The 22,365-nt window shown below is 41.0% G+C and overlaps 2 protein-coding genes across 6 annotated transcripts in view; one reads left to right on the plus strand and one right to left on the minus strand.

The window, feature by feature from the left end:
* grin3a (glutamate receptor, ionotropic, N-methyl-D-aspartate 3A) overlaps nt 1–15,465 on the plus strand; it is a 72,431-nt gene extending 56,966 nt beyond the window's left edge. For 2 of the 4 annotated variants that reach the window (XM_028417479.1, XM_028417482.1), the window contains exons 9-10: nt 4,497–4,567; nt 12,828–15,465. In XM_028417479.1, coding sequence (XP_028273280.1) covers nt 4,497–4,567; nt 12,828–13,380 — 624 coding nt within the window. In that variant the 3' untranslated portion in view covers nt 13,381–15,465. The remainder of the gene's footprint in view (nt 1–4,496; nt 4,568–12,827) is intronic. The other 2 variants (XM_028417480.1, XM_028417481.1) reach the window with 2 other exon arrangements.
* A 988-nt stretch (nt 15,466–16,453) lies between these two features.
* plppr1 (phospholipid phosphatase related 1) overlaps nt 16,454–22,365 on the minus strand; it is a 68,557-nt gene continuing 62,645 nt past the window's right edge. For both annotated transcript variants that reach the window (XM_028418364.1, XM_028418365.1), the window contains 2 exons: nt 17,992–18,123; nt 16,454–17,644 (listed from right to left, as the gene is read on the minus strand). In XM_028418364.1, the coding sequence (XP_028274165.1) occupies nt 17,612–17,644; nt 17,992–18,123 (165 nt within the window). In that variant the 3' untranslated portion in view covers nt 16,454–17,611. The remainder of the gene's footprint in view (nt 17,645–17,991; nt 18,124–22,365) is intronic.

Here is a 22,365-nt window from a genome sequence, read left to right on the forward strand (position 1 = left end):
GAACGATTTAATATACAATTTAATAAGTAACATTTAAATAACAGAACATAAAATCACTGCTGTCCACCATCCTCTGTATGAGCTGAGGTCTGTCCGTTCTTTCTCTGCTCTCCCTCTCCCTCTCTCCCTCTCTCCCTCCCTCTCCCTCCCTCTCTCTCCAGCCTCATCTCCTCCGTTATCAGTTGTCAGGTTTTCTTCTGTTTCTCTCTGCTCCTCCTTCAACAAAATGACAACAGGCAGAATGACCGTTTGATATAATAACGATAATATTGCTCCTCACGTGAACTATACTTTATACTATACTACAGTAAACAACAAGAAACAACATTCAATCAAAGCGTTTAGTTTACAGCGCCTCGTATCAACAGGACGTCATGTTTGTAAATATAAAACTCATTTTTTTAATGCCGCTGTCACTACTAGCATTTTAAAACTCTCGAACTAATGCTCTTTACTTACATTCGAATGTGAATTCGGCACTCCTGCCGCTGCCGCTCGCTTGGTCCGTCGTTGTACTATTGGACAAAAAGTAGGCCCGCAAAGCATTGTGGGATATTTAAGGCCACGAAGGATGGTAGCGATGCGTCCTCCAAATTCAGGCAAAAGGAGGACGCATTTGGAGGACGCATTTGAAGGACCCTTCGACTTTTGGCGAATTGGGACAGCCTTCGCGCAACTTTGTGACGTAAGCGGCCTTAAAATGCAGACCCTGAATTGGGACACAGCTTGTGTCTCTCCCTCTGTCTTTGCTAGTTCGTTTCGTCTCTCGTGGAGTTAGTGTTTCGTCCTTTTGGGAATGTCTTTGTGTCTCGCCTGCCTTGACCATGTGAACCTTTTGGTAATTATGCTTGCTATGTTTTGAACTTCGAACTTTAGGCCATGCTACGTGTGATCTTTTGTTTGCATTTTTGTATTTTTTGCCCTCCTGGCCTTGAATAAAGAACTGCCCTTTCATTTTACACTGCTCTGTGCCTCTGCAACTGTGTCCTCATCCACCACAACTCCTGACAGCGACAGTTTGTGTGCCAATCTTGGTGAGTTTTTGAGCACGTTTAGGGGGTCAAATTTGAGTCGAATGACGTGGAAGAAAAAAAGAGAATAGGCACTTGCATTTCAATAGGGCTCTCACACGTTTCGTGCTCGGGCCCTAACAAGACTCCTATTCTGGCTGATCAAGCTAATTTGCAGCGGCTCAGTGGTATAGCAGGGTTGTCCAATAACCGGAAGGTTGGTGGTTCAATCCCAACTCCTCCCTAGTCATTGTTGTGTGTCCTTGGGCAAGACACTTTACCCGCACTGCCTCCAGTGCACTCACTGGTGTGGCGCGCCTTGCTGGTCATTGTATGACACTGCTTGGCAGCAGCCTTAAAAACTATTTCCCTCTGGGATTATTAAAGTATCTAAAATAAAAAAATAAAATAAATGATCCACTAGAAAATTGTCAACAAGCATGATATACTGTATGTGTTGATGAAGATTCTCAGTCATCCAGGTCATCATACGTAGAGAAGATTGAAGCAAGGCGTCTGGACTTGTAGTTTTCTTGAAGCAGCTTCATCAGTTTGGTGGTTTATATGTGGTTGCAGACCTCAGTGGGTGGGTCTAGGTCAAACTTAAAAACAGTGGCACTAAATGTTTACATAATTACCTGTGATGATCTGGCTTACTGGGCCAGATGTGTCTAACGACTATGAAACTGCCGGAGGGGGACTGGTTGACAGCCCTTTGTTCTTGCTGTGAGTATGTGCAAACTTCCTGGGAATGGATGGAATCACTGCATTGTATGTGGTAGAAAGATGATGTCTGAGGTCTGGATCCGAATGGACCCAGACAACACCATGGCCTTATTTGATGTCACCTCTCTGTTCACCTGCATCCCTACATCGGAAGCCACAGAGATGGTAAGGAGATGCCTCACACAAGACAGCACACTCAAGGAAAGAACCAACCTCACGCCAGACCACATCTGTAACCTGCTGGACCTCTGCCTGACCACCACTTATTTCCAGTACAATGGGAACTTTTACAGACAGAAGCACAGCTGTGTGATGGGATCACCTGTGTATCCTATTGTGGCCAACCTCTACATGGAAGAAGTGGAGAGAAGAGCCCTGAGTTCCTTTCCTGGAACCACCCCCACCCACTTGTTTAGATATTTGAATGACACCTGGGTCAAAATCAAGACCAAGGAAGTAGAACGGTTCACAGAACACACCAACGCAGTGGACAACAACATCAAGTTCACTCGGGAGGACACCAGGGACAACAATCTGGCCTTCTTGGACTGCACAGTACATATTGAGGAGGACAGGAGCCTCAATGTGGCAGTGTACAGGAAACCCACACACACGGACCAGTACCTGTTGTTTGATTCACACCACCCACTGGAACACAAACTGGATCCTGGATCAGGACCCTGCAGCACAGAGCACAAACTGTACCAACCAGCTCAGAGGGGAAGAAGAAGGAGCAACACCACATCAGGAAGGCCCTGCAAACCTGTGGCTACCCCAAATGGGCACTCATCAAAGCCACAAAAACAAGACCCCCCAACAACAAGAAGCAGAACAAGACAACAACCGACGGAGACAGAACATCTCCATTCCATATGTGTCAGGAGTGTCAGAGAAACTCTGTAGGATCTTCAACAACCATGACATCCCGGTCCATTTCAAACCGATGACAAGATGACAGATGTTTTGGTTTGCTGACGTTTTTGTTTGCTGCTTTGGATCATTCAGGTGTGTGTTAACACAATGACAAGAGAGAAAGACATAAACAATGGTGCTAGAGAACCTACTGTTGCTGCACATCAATCTGGAAAGACTAATAAAAGCATTTCAACATATTTGGAGTTCAAAGCTGTAAGGTGTAGAACAGGGGTGGCCAAACTTTTTTCGGGGAGGGCCAGATTCGATGATGCGAAAGTCTCCGAGGGCCAGCAGTCCCCGATGTCATTATTTTAAACAATAAAAAACTGTGTATGCTGTTTTGTAACATATTACATCTTACACAGCAAACAAAAAACATCTTAGCATTCAGATGAACAGATCAGAAAATGTTATCTGAATTTCCAGCATAAATTTAAAACATTCAGAGACTCTGTGGTTGTGATAACAGAGCAACAGGCAAGTTATTGACTCTACTGTGAAGGTCAGATCTGATCATGTGTGGTAGGTCTGGTTTAGGAGCATCAGTAAAATGTCAGCTAGACTAGATGGGAGTCATTTAGTGCTGATCTCAAATTTAATGTTTACACAGGTTTGCAGTGCATGTCAACGAGACGTAAAAACGTGATGACGTGCTTACGACAGATGCGTACTGAATGACGGAGTCTTTTTGAGAGACTCTCTGTACAGCTGACAGTTTAACAACAGAGACTGTTAACAAACAAAGACGGACTGCTCTGCTGCTCCAATAAAACATCACAGTTTATAACAGACAGTCTGCTCACACGACACAAACTAATTCATGATTTACAAATGTTCGCATTTCTGGGGGGTTGCTTTTATCCAGCCGCCGGTAAAAAGGCCCGAGCAGGCTGCCGGCCAGGACGCAGCCTCCCCATGCAGCAGGGAGCAATGAATGTCCCTCTCCCTGTCCATCATGTCACTTTAACTTCTCTAATGCCTCTAGCATCGCTCCCTGCTGCCCGGTGCGGGCAGGAGCGGGCAGCAGGGAGCGACACGATGGACAGGGAGAGACGCTCCGCTCTGCTCCACTCCCCTGCGCTCCTGGAGCCCCCCAGTACTCCGGCACATTCCCCAGAGAGGGACGCTCAATGCTGCACAGGGAGGTTGCTCTCTGGCCGGGCAGCCCGCTCCCATGCGCCCCGTCTATGAATTCTAATAGGGCTTCTATACTACAATTAATAATAACACTATTTCGTGCGCATGTTATACATAATTCGTGGCCACAATTTATTTCTTTTTTACCATGTAACAGAGGGGCTCCGTAGTTTTGGAGAACTTCACTTGTACAGACGCTCTCTGATAGCAGGTTGTATGCAAGAAGCATGTTTAGTCTCGTAGTGAATTGTGTCGAAGTTCTGAACCTGTGTTTTGCACCTTCGGAGCCCTCTGCATAGCTGTGACCAACAACCAAGCCCTGCAGCACTGCGTGACGCACCACGATGTAGACAGCGAAAGAGTGATAATGTTCTGCTCAGAGAATCATGATGCAAACGTTACACAATGAGTTAAAAACAAAAACAAGAATTTCCTGTTGATTTTGTATGATTTACTCTGTTTGGCTGGCAGGCCAAAAATAACACATTTTAAGAAAGAAGCCGCGGGCCATAGAAAATCCGACCACAGGCTGCAGTTGGCCCGCGGGCCGTAGTTTGGACACCCCTGGTGTAGAGACTACAAGCTACTGACTTAAAATTGTATTTGCTTAATATTTAGACCCACTACAATCATCTTGATATTTTTACACCAGCGTTTTAACATGATAGTAGCATGGCCATAAGACCTAATGTTTTGCTTGTTTTCCAGAGACTACACCGTGCCTTCTACTCAGTCGTCATTGATGACAAACTGCCGACAGTTACGAAGCACGAAAAGAGGTACTGTTCTTATCTTTGAAGTTCAGAATCAGCACAGTTTCAGTACAGTCAAATAAACCCTGTGGATGTCATTGAAACAGAAATTCAATTCAATTCAGTTCAATTCAGTTTTATTTATATAGCGCATATTACAATCAGACATTGTCTCAAAGCGCTTCACAGGAACCCCCCTAAGAGCACTGTGGCAAGGAAAAACTCCCTTTAAGAGGAAGAAACCTTGAGCAGGACCCGTCAACTTAAGGGGGAACCAGTCCTGCTGCTAGTCAGAGAGGATGAGGGAGAGAGAGAGAGAGAGAGAGAGAGAGGATGAAGGAGAAAGAGAGAGAGGGAGAGAGGAGCAAACATGATACAAACATGATACAGTACAGAGCAAACATGACAGCAAGATGAAACAGTGATTATATTGTAATAGATATCTATATATATCGTCGGTCCATAAGTAGGAATAGTAATTTGATAGCAAGGATGAGCAGCAGGGGCTAGTGAAGTCGATGAGCACAGGAGAGACTGCAGGTCAGTATGCAGGTCTTGAGACCTGCAAAGAGAGAGAGAGCGAGAGCGAGGCACAGAACTACAAGGAAGACAGTTAACACAGATTATGAGACGATATTACCCAGTATGATCCAGAAACCTCATCACTGAGTGATTGAACTGTATTGAGCCAGATGTGTCATGATTTTGAGGATGCGGACACATCTGCAAGGCAGGACTTAAGTAGACACACATAACAAGTGAACACATTCAGGGCAGGGCACGTGAATCAAAAACCAAAATACAGTATTTATAACTTTATAACTCATTCAAACCTTTGTCTTGTGAGCATACATCAGAAAGTGCTTTGCTTTTCTCTTTTGGCATATGAGAGAAAAATGGTTGAAAGAATTGAAATTTGAAGGACTATTCAGAGTGATGCAATCTAACAGTGATCACTAATACCATCTCTAAATGTTTGAAGCAGCGAGAAAATGATACAACTTTTATTCATTTGAAAGAATGCAGCTTTGAGGCACAAGACTGGCCTTACTTTCAGACCAGTCCATTTCTTTCATGCACAATTCAGCAGCATGGGCATGTGTAAAACCATTGCATGTGGGTAAAATTAATATTTATTCAAATGTAAATAATTGAGTATATATCTTAAATAAGAGGAATGTGGACTTCCGGTTGAGTAACCATGATGTAGGCAGCACAAACGCAGAGCTCCTCGTTCTACAAGAACAACGCCGTATTTTTTCAAAGAATTTTTAAGTAATAACGACAAAAAGTGAAGAGGCATTTACAATATGCCCAGGAAAAGCAAGAAAAACTTTTCTCAGATCGAAACAACCCACTCGGACGAGGAAGAATCAGCCGAAGGAGACACAGATAGCCCTGACGTTAGGGAGCTACAGGCAGGTGCTGCTATGGCTAATTTGCAAATGATACTAGAAGAACTTCGAGAGTTTCGGCGTGAAAATGCAGATACTTTCCGAGAAATAAGAGTCGACATTAAGGCAGCAAACAACAGAATCGATGACGCCGAAAAACGAATCTCGGAGACGGAGGATAGAGTACAGGGGCTAGAGGAGGCTACAGAAGAGCTGCTGAAGCTACAGGCTAAGCTAGAAGAAGCTAACGGACCAGGAGGGACGAGCTAGACAGGACAATATAAGAATTCATGGCATTGAGGAGGGGTCGGAGAACAACTCCACGTCGATGATAGTAGCCTGTTAAAGGAAAAACTGGAGTTGCCTCCATCCACCGACTTCATGATTGAACGCGCACACCGCGCACTTGGCCCTAAACCACCTGCCGACACCCCCCCAAGGTCCATCGTTGTGAAGTTTTCCCGCAGCAAGACTAAAGAAGAAATCCTGCAACAGGTGTGGCGCAGAAAGGGGTTTCTCTATAAAGAAAAGAGAATTTATGTGGACCATGACTACGCTCCAGAGACACTGAGGAGGCGCCGGGAATACGTAGAGGCCAAGAAGGTACTGAGGGAGAATAAAATACGGTTCCAGACTCCTTTCCCGGCCAGGCTGAGGGTGTTCTACGAGGGAGAAACATGTCTGTATGGCTCGGTGCTGGAGGCTACTAAAGACATGGCTAAGAGAGGTTTTCCTGTGACTTTATATAAACCTCCGATGAGCTGGGCAGACAGAATCAAAAACCTGATCTGGCTCAAAACCCCGTCCCCGAGAGGAGAGGAGCAGCACCAGGAGGCCCAGCTGGACGGATTTAAGAATAAACTTCAGGCTTTCAGACGGGCAGACTGTTGAGCTCACTTCACCTAGATGTGGATTCCCTATGGAAAAGAGACACTGAGTCGGATACTGTGGGACTATTAAACGGAGAAACAGAGACAACTGGGCAGGAGTAATGGTATTCAGATCATTTGATCGAGGAGGACCTGACCTCCTATGAACATGGTACATTTTGGTTATTTAGAGGAGGGCCCTCCAACAGGTACGTGTGGAGGCTTTCCCTCCGAGCCAGCAGAAGATCTTGGCTCCATCAGGGTCACTAACAAGACCTCAAATCAGGAAGTTCAACCTGAGGTACTGGTGAAATGCACCAGGTTTATGTTTTTTGTTGGCTGTTCTATTTTCGTCGGTTATCACGTTGTTGTTTTTTCAGAGTTTGAGTAGAGGGGGGGTTGTAAAAAGACTAGAACTCCCTTTAATGGATAAACACAAAGTACCACTTAGGTTGGCTTCTTACAATGTGAAGGGTGTCCTCAATCCAATTAAAAGAAGTAAAATTCTTGGCAAAATGAAAAAAGATAAGGTGGATATTATATTTCTCCAAGAGACTCACTTGACTAACTCTGAGCATGCTAAACTTAAGAGGCAGGGTTTTAACCAGGTATTCTCAGCGTCCTATGTGTCGGGACACAGAAGAGGGGTTGCAACACTGATATCCACTAGGGTAATTTTTGAAAAATCAACAGAAATCATACACAAAGAAGGAAGGTATAGGTATTGAACTCCCTCCAACATCCAATTTACCCACAACCATATATAATATGGTTGTGGGTAAATTAGAAGGATCAGAAGTCACCCTCTTAAATGTTTATGCACCCCCTGGTGCGACATGGGGGTTCTATAGACATATTCTGGACCTTATGATCACTAAGGCACAGGGAATGGTCATTTGTGGTGGTGACTTTAATATGAGATTGAACCCACAGTGGGACGTTTCAAGACCATCTCAGTCTCAGAATACTACAGTGGGTAAAAAGGTGAGAATAATAAGAGAGATGGGCATTTGTGATGTTTGGAGGGAGTTCAATCCCACATCCAGAGACTATACTTTTTACTCCTCACCACACAAAACTTATTCAAGGATTTATTATTTTTTATGTACAGTAAAGATATTGGTTTTGTAAAGACGTGTAAAATTGGAATAATGGATTTGTCTGACCACAGCCCCGTCTATCTAGATCTAAATTTGAAAAATAACAAAAATACACAATTCACCTGGAGGCTTAATTCAACTATACTTACGGGAAAGATGAAGGAAGAAATAAAAGAGGAAATTTTGTTATATCTGTCTGAGAATGACAATGGGGAGGTGTCTCCACTCATGGTTTGGGATGCCGGGAAGGCTGTTTTATGAGGGAAGATTATTGCAAAATTAGCTCTACAAAAGAGGCTCAGACAAGAAAAATTAGACAGTCTAGAAAAAGAGTTATGGAAGTTAGAAAATCAAAATAAAAAAGATATCCAATTAGACATTACTCAAAAAATTAATGAAATTAAAAATCAGATTAAAGAAATTTACGAGATCGATATCCAGAAGAAAAGATTTTTTTGAGACAGAGATATTATGAAGTTGGTAGCAAAGCAGCAAAAAACCTGGCATACAAACTAAGAAAACAACAAGCAGAGAGAGTAGTGTATAAAATTAAAGACCCAATGCCCAAACAAGTGAAACATGACTTCCAAGAAATTCTTACTTGTTTTGAAAAATATTATAAGAATCTGTATTCCCAGAAGGTCCATGAGGGGAACAGATCCCCTGAACCCCTGCTGGCCTCGCTTAATCTTCCAACAGTCACAGATGATCAGAATCAGATCTTAATATCTAAGGTGACTATGGAGGAACTGCAAAAGGCAATCTCAAGACTCAAACCAGATAAATCGCCAGGTTCTGACGGGTTTACATCGGGTTGGTATAAAACATTCAGTGACTGTCTGTCTCCACTATTGCTGAAAACAGTCAATTGGGTCCTGGAGAAAGGAGAGATGCCACCCTCCTGGAGGGAGGCGATTATAGCTTTGATACCTAGAGAGGGTAAAGATAAGACTGATTGTTCTAATTTCCGTCCAATTAGTGTTTTGAATCAAGATTATAAAATCTTTACATCAATTTTAGTAAAACGTCTAGAAAAAATACTTCCAGATATTATACAGTTGGAGCAAACAGGTTTTATCAAACAAAGGCAACCACGAGATAACGTAAGGAGGACACTGCACATAATTACTCATATAAATAATAATAATTTGGAGGCTGTCCTGTTGGGGTAGGATTGACTCAGTCGATTGGTCTTTTTTATATAAGGTACTAGAAAGATTCCAATTCCATAAAAATTTTGTGAATACAATACAAACATTATATGATAAACCATCTGCTAGAATGCGAGTTAATGGAGGATTATCAAATTGTTTTAATTTAGAAAGAGGGTGTCGAAAGGGTTGCCCCATCTCCCCACTCCTATTTGCTATTTTTATAGAACCTCTTAGTCAGTGGATAAAACAGAATGAGAAGATACAGGGGATTGAATTGGCACATGGGGAACATAAAACACATGAAATTGCTCTGTTTGCGGAAGACATTTTGATATACCTGGGACAGCCATCCTCTTCCCTCCAGGAGCTTCTTCCAACCCTGGGTGAATATGGGTTATTTTCAGGATATAAGCTCAACACCCATAAATCCTAAATATTGTCTTTTAATTTCTCTCCTAGCCAATCAATTAAATTCAAGTCAGTTGGAACCTAAAGTCAATTAGGTATCTAGGAGTGAATATTCCAAAGGATCTAAATACGATTATATCAGAAAACTATGACCCCTTAATCTCTAAAATCAAATCTGATCTGGTCAGATGGGATCTGGTGCCATTTTTAGGGTTAGGGCAGAGGGTTGAAGCAATAAAAATGAATGTGCTGCCCAGATTACTATACCTCTTCCAAAATATTCCTGCTAAACTTCCTAAGGCTAAATTCCAAGAATTAGACAAATTAATATCACGATTTGTTTGGCAGGGAAAGAAGCCAAGAATTCGTTATAAGACTCTTCAATTAGCAAAAGACAAAGGTGGCCTCTCCCTTCCGAGCATCGAAAACTACTATTGAGCAGCACTGATAAAAACCCTGGTTGATATTTGTAATCCATCCTATAATGCTAAGTGGAAAGAGATAGAACTTCAAAAATCTAGTAATATCCCAATACAGGCAATCATAGGGGACAATGGGCTGGTCAATCACCTCAAAGATACTAATCCATGGATAAAGATACCAATTAGGGTCTTGCACAGGGTAATCAGTGAAAACAAATTTAAGGATCCATATTGGATCTCGAGATGGATAGGATATGACTGATTTTTTACCGAACAGAATGGACACGGCTTTTAAACAGTGGGCTGATAAAGGGTTAATAAAATATAGTGAGCTCTACAAGGGGGGCACAATGCGACAATTCCAAGATCTTAAGAATTGCTTTGGTTTAACTAACCGAGATTTTTATAGGTTTTTGCAACTTAGGCATTATGTAGAGAAAAAAATGGGTAGAGAAGAACGACAATTATGCCCGTCGGGCATACTGAAGATTTTTCTTCTAGGTTACAGGTCAGATCCCGGCCGTGGAAACTTATCAAAGATATATAAGGTGTTACAAGAGTTAAATGGGGGAGATACTATATACATAAAGGAGAAATGGGAGAAGGAGAGTAACATAACATTGCAGTTGGAGACCTGGGACAAAATAATTCTACAACAATGGAAAAGTACATCATCTCTTTCTTGGAGAGAATTCGGGTGGAAACCCCAGCTCTGGGGTCCTCTCTAAGAGGATGCACTTCTTGCTGGAGATCCTGTGGGAATAATAAGGCAACTCATTTCCATGTGTTCTGGGACTGTCCGGCTATTTTAAAATTTTGGGAAGAAATTAAGGGAATGATGGAAAATATCATAGAAATAGTGATCCCCTTGGAGTTTAAGGCTTTATACCTGGGCTTAAGACCAGACACAGTAAAGGGTTTCAAGAATAAATATATGTATGACATTTTTCTGCTCGCCAGTAAGAAAGCGATTACAAGGAGATGGCTGACAAAAGATCCTCCTTCAATTAAGGACTGGATTAAAGTGGTCCAAGATATTTATGAAATGGAGAAGCTAACATTCATTCTTAGGTTGGAAAAAGATAAATTGGAGAACTTGTAGGGGTACCTGGCTGACCTATATAGCAACGTATAAAAAAAATGCTGGGTAAAATGGGGCAAAAACAAAACCTTGTTCAGATTCCACTCATCCGTTTTGGCTGGTTTTTGTTTTTTTATTTTTTGTGTGTTTTTTTTTTATTATTTTTTATCTTTTCTTCCTTGTTGCTATTATAGTTTATATGTATAAACTATACATGTATGCACAAAACATACTTTACTTGTTTTGACATTACAATGGATGTTATCTCACTGTTTTGTTATAATTTCTATAGCTGAGTTTACATATATTTTTTGTCATATCCATCTTATTTACTTGAATCATAATTTCTAATTCTTCTGATGTTTTACAACAGTGAGATAAAATTACAAATGATAAATTCTATTTTCTTTTTCATACTCTGATTTTTATATAAAAGTATATGTACATAATTTTAATTTCTACACTTATTTTGCCGTATTATTGGGATTTTCATAAGGATATGTACAAAAATTGTACATATCATTCTTCCTGAATGAATAAAAAGTTAAATAACAAAAAATAAGAGGAATGTGACCTTGTGGCTTTGTAAACTGGAAGAAGTGGCAATTGGAAATCTCTGAAAATTATATAGAGGAATCTGACAGCTATAATTGATAGGGTGAGAGAAGAAGAAAAATGGTGTGGTGAAAACAAAATTATCTCTGTGTAAACAATGAACAAAGAATAGGTTGACTTTCATTTGCTTATAAAATGTCTATAAACATATTTACATGTAGTAAAAGTTGACAAGCTATTACAAACATGTCTGTGGGACATAGCTTAGTCCACAGCAAACAGCATACTCGGAGGCTGAGAAATTTAGGCCAACAAAAGTGAAAAGATAAAGGTTTACAGCACAGAAAATCAAAAAGGATGTATAACTGTAAACATCAGTTTGAAGTAATTTAATTTAAAACAATTTTAAATTATGTATGCATTATAATATAGGTGCTCTTACCCATCTGCCCTTTCTATACGTGTCTTTACTACTTTATTCAGAAAAGCTTGTAAGGTAAAGTCTGTCCATTTTTAAAGTCCATGCATCATAGCACCACAATAGGGACTGACTAGGTGCTCTTGACCTTGTAAACTTGAAAGTTATTTTAACCCAAACCCCAATATTTTCCTAAGTATAGTCATGCAGGCACTGATAAGTGTCATGAACAAAACAAGATAAACAAACCTAACCCTTAAAAAGAAAACAAAAGAATGTGATTATATTAAATATACATGGTGAATGCAGGATATAGAAAAAGCCTGAAAAAGCAAAAAGTTAGCAACACACTCTGAGTTTGACTGTGAAACAAGTACGTTTTGCACTGTGGACCAGCTGTTACTCATATGTCCAATTGTGTTGACATTTTAATGTCAAAACCTGTGACTTGTTGACAGTTGTTGTTTTTGTCTTAAAATGTATGGCTTGAAAGATGTATGATTTAAAAGATCTCACAATCATCAAAATTTGCTTTGCATAAATTACGCCTTTAATGCAGCTTTGAGAAGTTGCTTTTTTAAAGCCATTTCTTGCTCAGAGACATTGCCAAGTGTGTCCTGTTCATATACTGTATGCAGCTCACACCCTAAAACTGTCTATATGTGATGCACTGTGGCTTTTCCAGGTGAGGGAGGATCTTCCGCAGAGCATACAGTAAGCAAGCAGTATGAGAAGTTTGAGAAGTTGCTTCTTTTTTTTTGCATGCATGTGGTCTTTTTTTCTACAAGCCCACCACACAATGCCACCCCTTGTGCCACAAAAGTCAAAGAGAAGGATACCTTCTTCAGATTTCTATATTTTTACTCTGTACATGTCTCTTCCTCAGATGCAATGAGGGAAACAATCAGTCAGCATCTTGGAATTCTGCAGAGTCCTCCAACTGCAACAGGCAAAGGGTCCTACCCCAAGAGATGCAGAATGACCTGGAACATTCATCCTTCAAGGATCTTCCATCTCCACCACCTCCCCTTCTTCATTCCCATTCTGTTCAGCTGTTGGAGAAACACTTGCCCAAAGTAACCACCTCAAATGGTCCATCTGACCTCTTGCCAAGATCTTCTGGCCCAAGGCATGGTTCAGAGAGATGTGGTCTGGGGCAGGGCCTAACACAGTGCCTGGGAACAGGAATAGACAACAGTGGTCTAGGCCTGCGTGTGGGCCAGAACCCACTGGTTCAGGAACTGTCAGAACTAGAGAGTCAAATCCTAGTAATAAAGCAGCAGCTGCAGTCAGCCATGAGGAGAAAGAGAGAGTTAGAACAATATCAATCAGAAAACGAGCAAGTAAACCAGACATCCAGTCAATTCACTATACACCCACCTAACCAGTTTGCTCAGTATAGCCAATCCTACCAGCAGACTAACAAACACACACACTAATTCCCAGACTTCTTAAGTGTGTCTCCTCTGTTTTTCCCAGAGAAACCTGTCCTCCTGGAAAAGCATACTTGCCTGAGTTTTGGATTTAGAATCTTCGTGCAGCAGAATCCTTCTTTAGACTTGGGAGTTCTCCTGAACACATGGCTGAAATCTTCTCTAGGAAACAGATTATGCCCTGAAACTAAAAGCAGGACGTTTTCTGTCATCTGGAACATGACATTTAATCATATAAGAAGCACTGGACATAAGTAAATCAGGACTTAAATCTGCTTTAAGACCCTGACAAGCTTGTACAGTTGGAAAGTAGCTGTGCAGCCCCTTCCTGTTTTACTGATGTTTTAAATCAGGCCTGATCCCAGCAGATTCCCTTTTTGTTTTGTACCTTGAGTGCTGGGTAATAAAACACTAACAATAGCTATCACAAATTAACTTTCAATCAATACAATATAAGATATGTTAATATAAGAAACATGTTATAGCTCTGCGCTGAACCAGATATGTGGCTGGAAAACAGTTAACAGTCACATCATGTTAGGTTTCCTGACAACAGGAAATGTTAATGAAAACAGTAACATTTCTGAATAAGAGATAATAACAGACACAACCTAAGGCTGAATAGAAAAGGAGGTGCCTTGTTTTGGCATTATTTTTGCCAGTGAATGAATAGATGTCCAACGTGGTGCAGACACTGCGTAATTGCACTAAACTTTTGTGCAATGTGAGGCTTTATAGTCTCAGACCGAAGTAAGTACTGGTGGTCTCACCAAAACAACCCCAGATAGCAAGTGAATGTGGCCCACTGCTGGCATTGTTACAGCACTGGTGGCCTTCATCTGGCCCTGATGAAATGGATGTGAGTGTCAAGTGGCCTCTTTTGGCTAAGGGTATTTATATTTACACTGTATTCTGCCAGCCATTGTCCAGAGATTTAACCCTTTCCACCCCACAGCCCCCTTAAAAGGGGTTGTCGCTACCTTTTCTTCTTTTTGTCTTGTCTGTTTAAGGGTACAGTTTCTTGCCATCACAGCTAGGATTGGATGATTGTTTGCTATTTAAGCTTAAGTGACTAATTAACCTAAATGTGTTACAATTTACTGAAGAAAAAGTATAAAGGAAGAAAATGACACAAGGCTATTTGAGCCTTTATGACCCTGTGTCTTAGCTTATATCTTTTAGACATAGCCTAGAATTTAAAGAGAAAAATGTTGGTGCTGGTGTTTCTGACCTTTGGCAGTGTATTTACATACATTTACATTTATGATGAACAAATGGTTGGCTGTAATGTAGGACAATCACAAATCTTACCTATGTGTTAGTGTAACATATTCTCGTGCGTTTCACTGATGCACTCCAGGTTTTTTTAATAACAGACCCACCAACAAGTCATCATTTAAGTATAATTGCAGCCAACTATAAAACCCAGCCTAATAAGAACATACTTGTGCTTTTGTAATATTCAGACAGAAAAAACACAGCAATATCATTCCATCAAAATGACATTCCATGACCTATACTATGATGGACATCCCAAGTAGAATATACCAGGAGTTTCTCTGTGGTACTACCTGCTGTCTTGCATGTTCTCTGTTTGGGTTTTGTTCCGCCATTAAAACTTTACCTCTCTGCTTTGTATTTAGGCTATTTTGTTTGACTTAAAGATCAAATCTTGTCTGGCTCACACAACCACAGTTGATGTGGTGATGTTATTTCATGTAATGTAATGGTAATTTCAAACAGCATTATCTTTTATCACTATTGATGTTTTTTTCTGTTGAGGATGGGCTGTTAAGCTTAAAGTGTCTGGGCAGATGCAGTGATGAATGTAAGAGGCTGAGATACAGTTTATTTGGAGCTATTGTGCAGTGATGTGATGAAACATTAAAGTGACTAGTGGCTGCAGAGTTTGTTTAGTCTGTAAACGAATCAACACATCAAGGCTACTTGATGCTGACAAACATTAAAAAGTGCATATGGATGAGTAATGATTCCACAGGCCCTCCCTTTGCTTTCTATAACAACTTTGGTTATTGCAGTATTCGTCACTCATATTGCTGGGGGAGAGCAATTTGAACAGAGAGGCATAGTCAGAACAGCCAACAATGACATTTTATTAAGAGATGGCATGGTAAAATGCTGTTGCACACACAAACAGCCTCTATCTATTCAGCTAGTGTCTCTGCAGGGTAAGCGCAAGCTGTCACAGCTGAAATGAATACCTGACAGAGCAAAAGAGCAGGTGTATCACCTGAGCTGTCAGCTTTCTGTGTTTCTTGTGTGTGTGCATGCCTTGCTTACCAGTGAAACATCATTGAAGCTGAAGTGGTTGTAGCAGAATGAAAAGAACTAAGTAAGGTAACATTATATTATGGCACAATACATACTTCAAGAATGCTTATATCATAATGATGCATGAATTCATTGGTATATTGTTTACTTCTCTAGGTAGTATAAAAAATAAAGTCAGTTCAGATTTATTTTTGAGGAACTGTCTAAACAAAGTAAACTTTTATTTATTGAATTGTGCAAAATATTATATTTCTTAATTAAATAGTAATAATAGTAGTAAGTAGTCTAATAAAACCAATGATGCATATTGTGCAGGAGTGGGGAATCACAAAACTAGTGTGTGCTGGTACATCACTGTGATCCCTTCGATCATTTTTTGTTACCTGGACCTTGACAACCAGTCCTTTTCAGAGGTTTAACTCCAAAGAAAGAGTGGAAGAATAATGTATTTATTCTGTCAGGCTGCTGATAAATCAACTAACAAGGCAGAATTTGTGTGCAGCAAAAGTGACGATAAAAAGCTTGACTCTGGTGAGGAAATGTTGTATCAAACAGGACAAATACATTTCCACAATTTCCACTGCTTGCATTAAAGTCTGCTAATGCTGAATGAAAGATCTACACTCTTTATTTCCTAAAGTACATTTAATGCTTTTAGTGATAGTCTTTGGACATACAGTAAAAGACACAGGACAACACATTTGTGCTACTAACTATTTAATTTGTAGACAAACTGAAAAAAATATATATGTAGCATTTCAAATTAAATGCTGCATTTGTTCTCAAAGAAAAAGACAATTATAATCACAATAATGAGTAATATCTACAAAACATCTTGACTTCTGTCTTCATGCTGGGCATACAGTATCTTCCAATAGAAATGAAGTCACAACATTGCATCACAATCCACTGGTGGGTTGGGAGGGACAAAGGGGTGCCTCAAGGAGGAAAAGTGAAGCAGGAGTCGTTAGCCTGATTTTTTTTATTAAAAGGGCTAGCCAAGTCTAAATTTCAGTTGAATAGAATTCTAAAACCCTATGAGGGAAATCTTCAAGCAGATATGGCACAGTCTACTCCTACAAGCTCTCTCAGAGGAGAAATTCTATATTAACATAACAGTTAATTAGGGAAAAGTAGTGAAACACACTCATAGTAAGAATTTTAACCAATTACATTTAAATATATTGGATCTGATAATATGGTACTTGTGCCCAGCCTGTTTTCTGACTCAGAGGACATCAAAGACTCTTCCTTGCTCTTTCCTCCAAAGGGGGAAACAAGTTCTTCCCTGAAACACCTAAATCAATACTAAAACATATCCAGGTTTACAGCAAGCAAACAGGTCCACATGGATCATGAAAAATCCTTAGAAATATGACCCAACATAGTCAATTACTGTACAGAAAGAGATTTTTTTTTTTAAAAAAAAGGTTCTGTCTTTTTATTCTGTACAAATGACAAACACCACAGAACAACATCAATATTTTTTCAATAGATGATTTTTCAGACTGTGCAGGATGTAATGTAAAAACAGAGTGAGTCAGCTGACAGAAAGTGTGCAGGTTTAACATTGTCAGGATAGGCTACAGCACTTGCTTGTACAAAATTTACAAAACACTGTCCTCTAACTACAAACAGCACACCTTGGAGGAACAAAAATATCCCATGTTTCAAATGATTTGAAACTCCTGGATAAACCATATGTGCTTAGGTTGGCTGTGTGATATTATTTTTGATGCAATCTGTGTGCCTTGGCAGATTGAACTGAACATAGCCCACAGAGATGAAAACCATTACAAACATGGTGTGTTTTGTCCTCCTGGTGATTTAAACAGATACATAAGGTGTATTTTTTGAAGCATTCGGAGCCACGTGGCATGCGTCCTTGTCATTGTGTCTGGAAGTGCTGTGGAGACGCAAACGTGACCCGGTGCTGCCCCCTTAGTCATGTGACCTCCGTCATTGACGCCGAGTGGTTCTGAAAATTGATGGTGGAGGAGAAATGGAAAAGAGATGCACGGAAAGAAATAAAATTTATGGGGATAGGAAAGGTGTAAAAAGGTGAAGTCTCTGTAAACTCGTGGAGTGCAATGTGTAGGTTTCTGTGTGCATTTACACAGGTTCAGGACATGCAAAAGTACATTGCACCCAATGACTGTAACAGACAACTGTAACAAACGGTACAACAACATTCCAAGGCCTATAAATTAGATTTTGGTGTTAAGCTTAAGCCCTTCAGGGAGCCCTGCCAATTAATGGAGAAAGATGTTGTGCATCATAAAGATTAATGCTTTTTGGAATTTCAGGCTAAGTGTTTTTAGCTACCTGTGCGCTGAGGGTCTCCAATGGACTCTCCACACGAGGGAAAGTCATCAGAGGCAGACCGCGGTACTCTTCAGTCTTCTGTTTAGCTGCTGCATTGTGGACACCTTTGAAGTTATTCACGACACATAAACCCTGTAGAGTAGGAAATTAAAATGAGATAAGCTGACAGTTTTTTTTATCTTCTTTGACCTAGAATACATTTTACACATTATACTAATGTTGTAACAGCCCCAGAGGATTATAATTTAGAAATCTGTAAGAGTTGACTAGCCAGACCAAAAACCAAATGCCTAACACTAATACCCTTTACACTGCTGGGGGAGGACATTCCATTTAAATCTCCACTCTCTGAATACTGATAGAACAATGATTTTTACAATACCTGCTTCCTACTCTAGTTGGAAATAAGTAGTTTCATAACTGCTGAGGTAATGATCAACTATCCTGTGATATCTTACCGTTGATCACTGATTCAATATATACTGTATGTCAATTCATATGGGTAAATCATTGAAAGCCAATATCCATCATTTCACAACTATTACATGAGATCCACTGCCACATCATATGTGGTCTTAATTTTCATTATCCATACCAAAAATCGCACTGCTTTCAGTTACTGTTGCTTTCTGTTGCTTTTACACTGAAATATGTACACTGGTACATTTTGTGGCCAATTAGTACTAAAAACTGCACTTAAAAGGCTGGACACCTCTGGAGAACAGATTCAGAATTAATTAGATCACTGTCTTCGCGTAACCTTTTGTCATTTCTAAAGTGATCTAATATTTACCACCGCTTTCTTCTTTTATTTAATCTTCTTTCTTGAGGGCCACAGTATTTTCTCTCTTTAGCTCTTCTTTTCATCTCTCCTCATGACCTCTCTAACATTGTCCCTTTAATCTCCTTTAACACCACTGTAATTCATGCCTAATCCTGCTATACACACTCTTCTCCAATTGCCTCTTCATTAATTGTCTTTTCAGACTGTTAGCCCTCCAGCACACTCATTTTTACTTTGGCTCATTTGCTTTTTTCAGAGTAGACCATTTGATCAGTCAATATTTTCCAAACACAATAATAATAATACACATAACACAAACATTAATTAAGAATACATTATAGCATTTTAGATTATTGCCACACTTAATTAGGGCCCGAGCACCGAATGGTGCAAGAGCCCTATTGAAACCCTTAGGATTATTATTAGGGCCCGAGCACCGAATGGTGCAAGAGCCCTATTGAAACCCTTAGGATTATTATTTTTAGGGCCCGAGCACCGAATGGTGCAAGAGCCCTATTGAAACCCTTAGGATTATTAGGGCCCGAGCACCGAATGGTGCAAGAGCCCTATTGAAACCCTTAGGATTATTATTAGGGCCCGAGCACCGAATGGTGCAAGAGCCCTATTGAAACCCTTAGGATTATTATTAGGGCCCGAGCACCGAATGGTGCAAGAGCCCTATTGAAACCCTTAGGATTATTATTTTTTTTTTTTTTTTTTTTTTTTTTTTTTTCCCCCTCCGAGATCGCATTTTTGGAGGCCTTAACATGCCCAAAAACTCACCAAACTTGGTAGAAAAATTCATTCGCCCGAAAAATTTTGAAATTTGCCGACTTTTGAAATGCACATATAAAAATGGCTCTATAGCGCCCCCAACGCGTAGCCCCTCTGGCCGGTTTGACACAGGATTATGAAAATTGGCACACATATGTATCACCTCAAGACGCACAAAAAAGTCTCTTGGACCCCCCCTCCAAACCCAACAGGAAGTCCGCCATTTCAAGGTTTGTGGCCATTTTTGGCGATGTGTGACCCTGCTGCCAAACTTTTCACGCCTCGCATACTTCAACGGATTGAGCTGAAATTCGCCGTGTCCACTCAGGACACCATAGGGAATAGACGCATTCCAAAACTCTTACAAAAGTCTGACGGTGTGGCCGGGGCGTGGCCTCAAAGTTTGACCATTTCTGAGGACACAGAAAGTCTCTATAACTTCTTCGTTTTCTGTCCGATCTGTACGAAATGTCACATGTATGATCAGAGTCTGACCCTAAACACATCTATACAACAATATTGAGGCTTTGACAGAGCGCCACCTACTGGCTACACAAAATGTTGTGTTTTCATAGGTTTTTCTGCCTGTCCCCCTGGCCTGTTTTGAGTAGGGGCATGAAAATTGGTACACATGTGTATCACCCCAAGATGCACAAAAAAGTCTTTTGGACCCCCCCTCCAAACCCAACAGGAAGTCCGCAATTTTGAAATTTCTGTTAATTTTTGGCGATTTGTGACCCTCCTACAAAACTTTTCACGCCTCGCATACTTCATCCAAATGAGCTAAAACTCACTGTGTCCACTCAGGACACCATAGGGAATAGACGCATTCAAAAACTCTTACAAAAGTCTGACGGTGTGGCGGGGGCGTGGCCTCAAAGTTGACCATTCGCCATTACAAAGGAACTCACTGTATTTATTGCCCTAATGCGTAGCCCCGCTGGCCAGTTTGAAAGAAAGGCAAGTCAGGGTGATTTGTCACCAATAACTCCAGACAGCCGTTCACACATACCAGATGGTGACTGTTATTACCATTCTATATACTCCTACATACCCGGGCATAATAGGCTCGTTAACAATGTCTGTATTGCTATTGTTACTTTTAATGTCGCATCTTCACAGCTCATCACCGGACAGTTTGAAGTATCGCAGGCACATTGGAACACAGTAGATGTGCAAATGTGGTCATAAAGGCACAAACACTGAATCTTTGCTATTGTTACTTTTAATGTCGCATTTTCACAACTCATCGCCGGACATCTCACGCTGTTGCAGGCCCCCTCTCTGTATAATGCCCTCTTGCCATGGCACAAGTCCTTGTGGTGTGTTAAAAACTCAGTAAAGTCTTTCCTAATAGTTTAGTGGGCGGGCCGTATGAGGAGTTCTGCACACACGCGTCTCGCGGAGTATGGTAACCTCAGTGATGAGAATTAGCGCACATGTGTATCACCCCGAGACGCACAAAAAAGTCTCTTGGACCCCCCCTCCAAACCCAACAGGAAGTCCGCCATTTTGACTTTTGTGGCCATTTTTTGCCTATTTGTGACCCTGCTTCAAAACTTTTCACGCCTCGCATACTTCATGCAATTGAGCTGAAATTCACTGTGTCTACTCAGGACACCATAGGGAATAGACGCATTCCAAAACTCTATTACCGTGTGGCGGGGGAGTGGACTCAAAGTTGACCATTCGCCATTACAAAGAATTCCCTGTATTTATTGCTCTAATGCGTAGCCCCACTGGCCAGTTTGACACAGGATCATGAGAATTAGCACACATGTGTGTCACCCCAAGACGCACAAAAAAGTCTCTTGGACCCCCCCTCCAAACCCAACAGGAAGTCCACCATTTTGATTTTTTTTTGTAATTTTTACCGTTTTCTGACCCTGCTATAAAACTTTTCATGCCTCGCATACTTCATGCAATTGAGCTGAAATTCGCTGTGTCCACTCAGGACACCATAGGGAATAGACGCATTCCAAAACTCTTTCAAAAGTATTACCGTGTGGTGGGGGAGTGGCCTCAAAGTTGACCATTCGCCATTACAAAGGAACTCGCTGTGTTTTATGCAGTACTACCCATATACTTTATGCAATGTGGACAAAATCTTACAGTACTGCCATGGAGCCGAGTCTAAACAGATATATATGCTAATAGGATGATACGGTCATAGCGCCACCTACTGGTAGCAGGAAAGTTTGGTTGTAAACATGTGTTTGTTGTATATCTGCGGAAATGAGAGGAGGAGAGCATAGCACAGGAGAGTATAGGAAACGAGAGCATAGGAGAGAAGACTGCGATGACCCCGCGGATCGCAAGGTGCGCGAGGGCCCGCAATGCTGCTTGCAGCTTTAATTTTTTTTTTTTTTTTTTTTTCTTTCCCCCCCTTAGATCGCATTTTTGGGGGCCTTAACATGCCCAAAAACTCACCAAACTTGGTAGAAAAATTCATTCGCCCGAAAAATTTTGAAATTTGCTGACTTTTGAAATGCACATATAAAAATGGCTCTATAGCGCCCCCAACGCGTAGCCCCTCTGGCCGGTTTGACACAGGATTATGAAAATTGGCACACATATGTATCACCTCAAGACGCACAAAAAAGTCTCTTGGACCCCCCCTCCAAACCCAACAGGAAGTCCGCCATTTGAAGGTTTGTGGCCATTTTTGGCGATGTGTGACCCTGCTGCCAAACTTTTCACGCCTCGCATACTTCAACGGATTGAGCTGAAATTCGCCGTGTCCACTCAGGACACCATAGGGAATAGACGCATTCCAAAACTCTTACAAAAGTCTGACGGTGTGGCCGGGGCGTGGC

The sequence above is a fragment of the Parambassis ranga genome, chromosome 12 (assembly GCF_900634625.1).
Source record: "Parambassis ranga chromosome 12, fParRan2.1, whole genome shotgun sequence".
Classification (NCBI taxonomy): domain Eukaryota; kingdom Metazoa; phylum Chordata; class Actinopteri; family Ambassidae; genus Parambassis; species Parambassis ranga.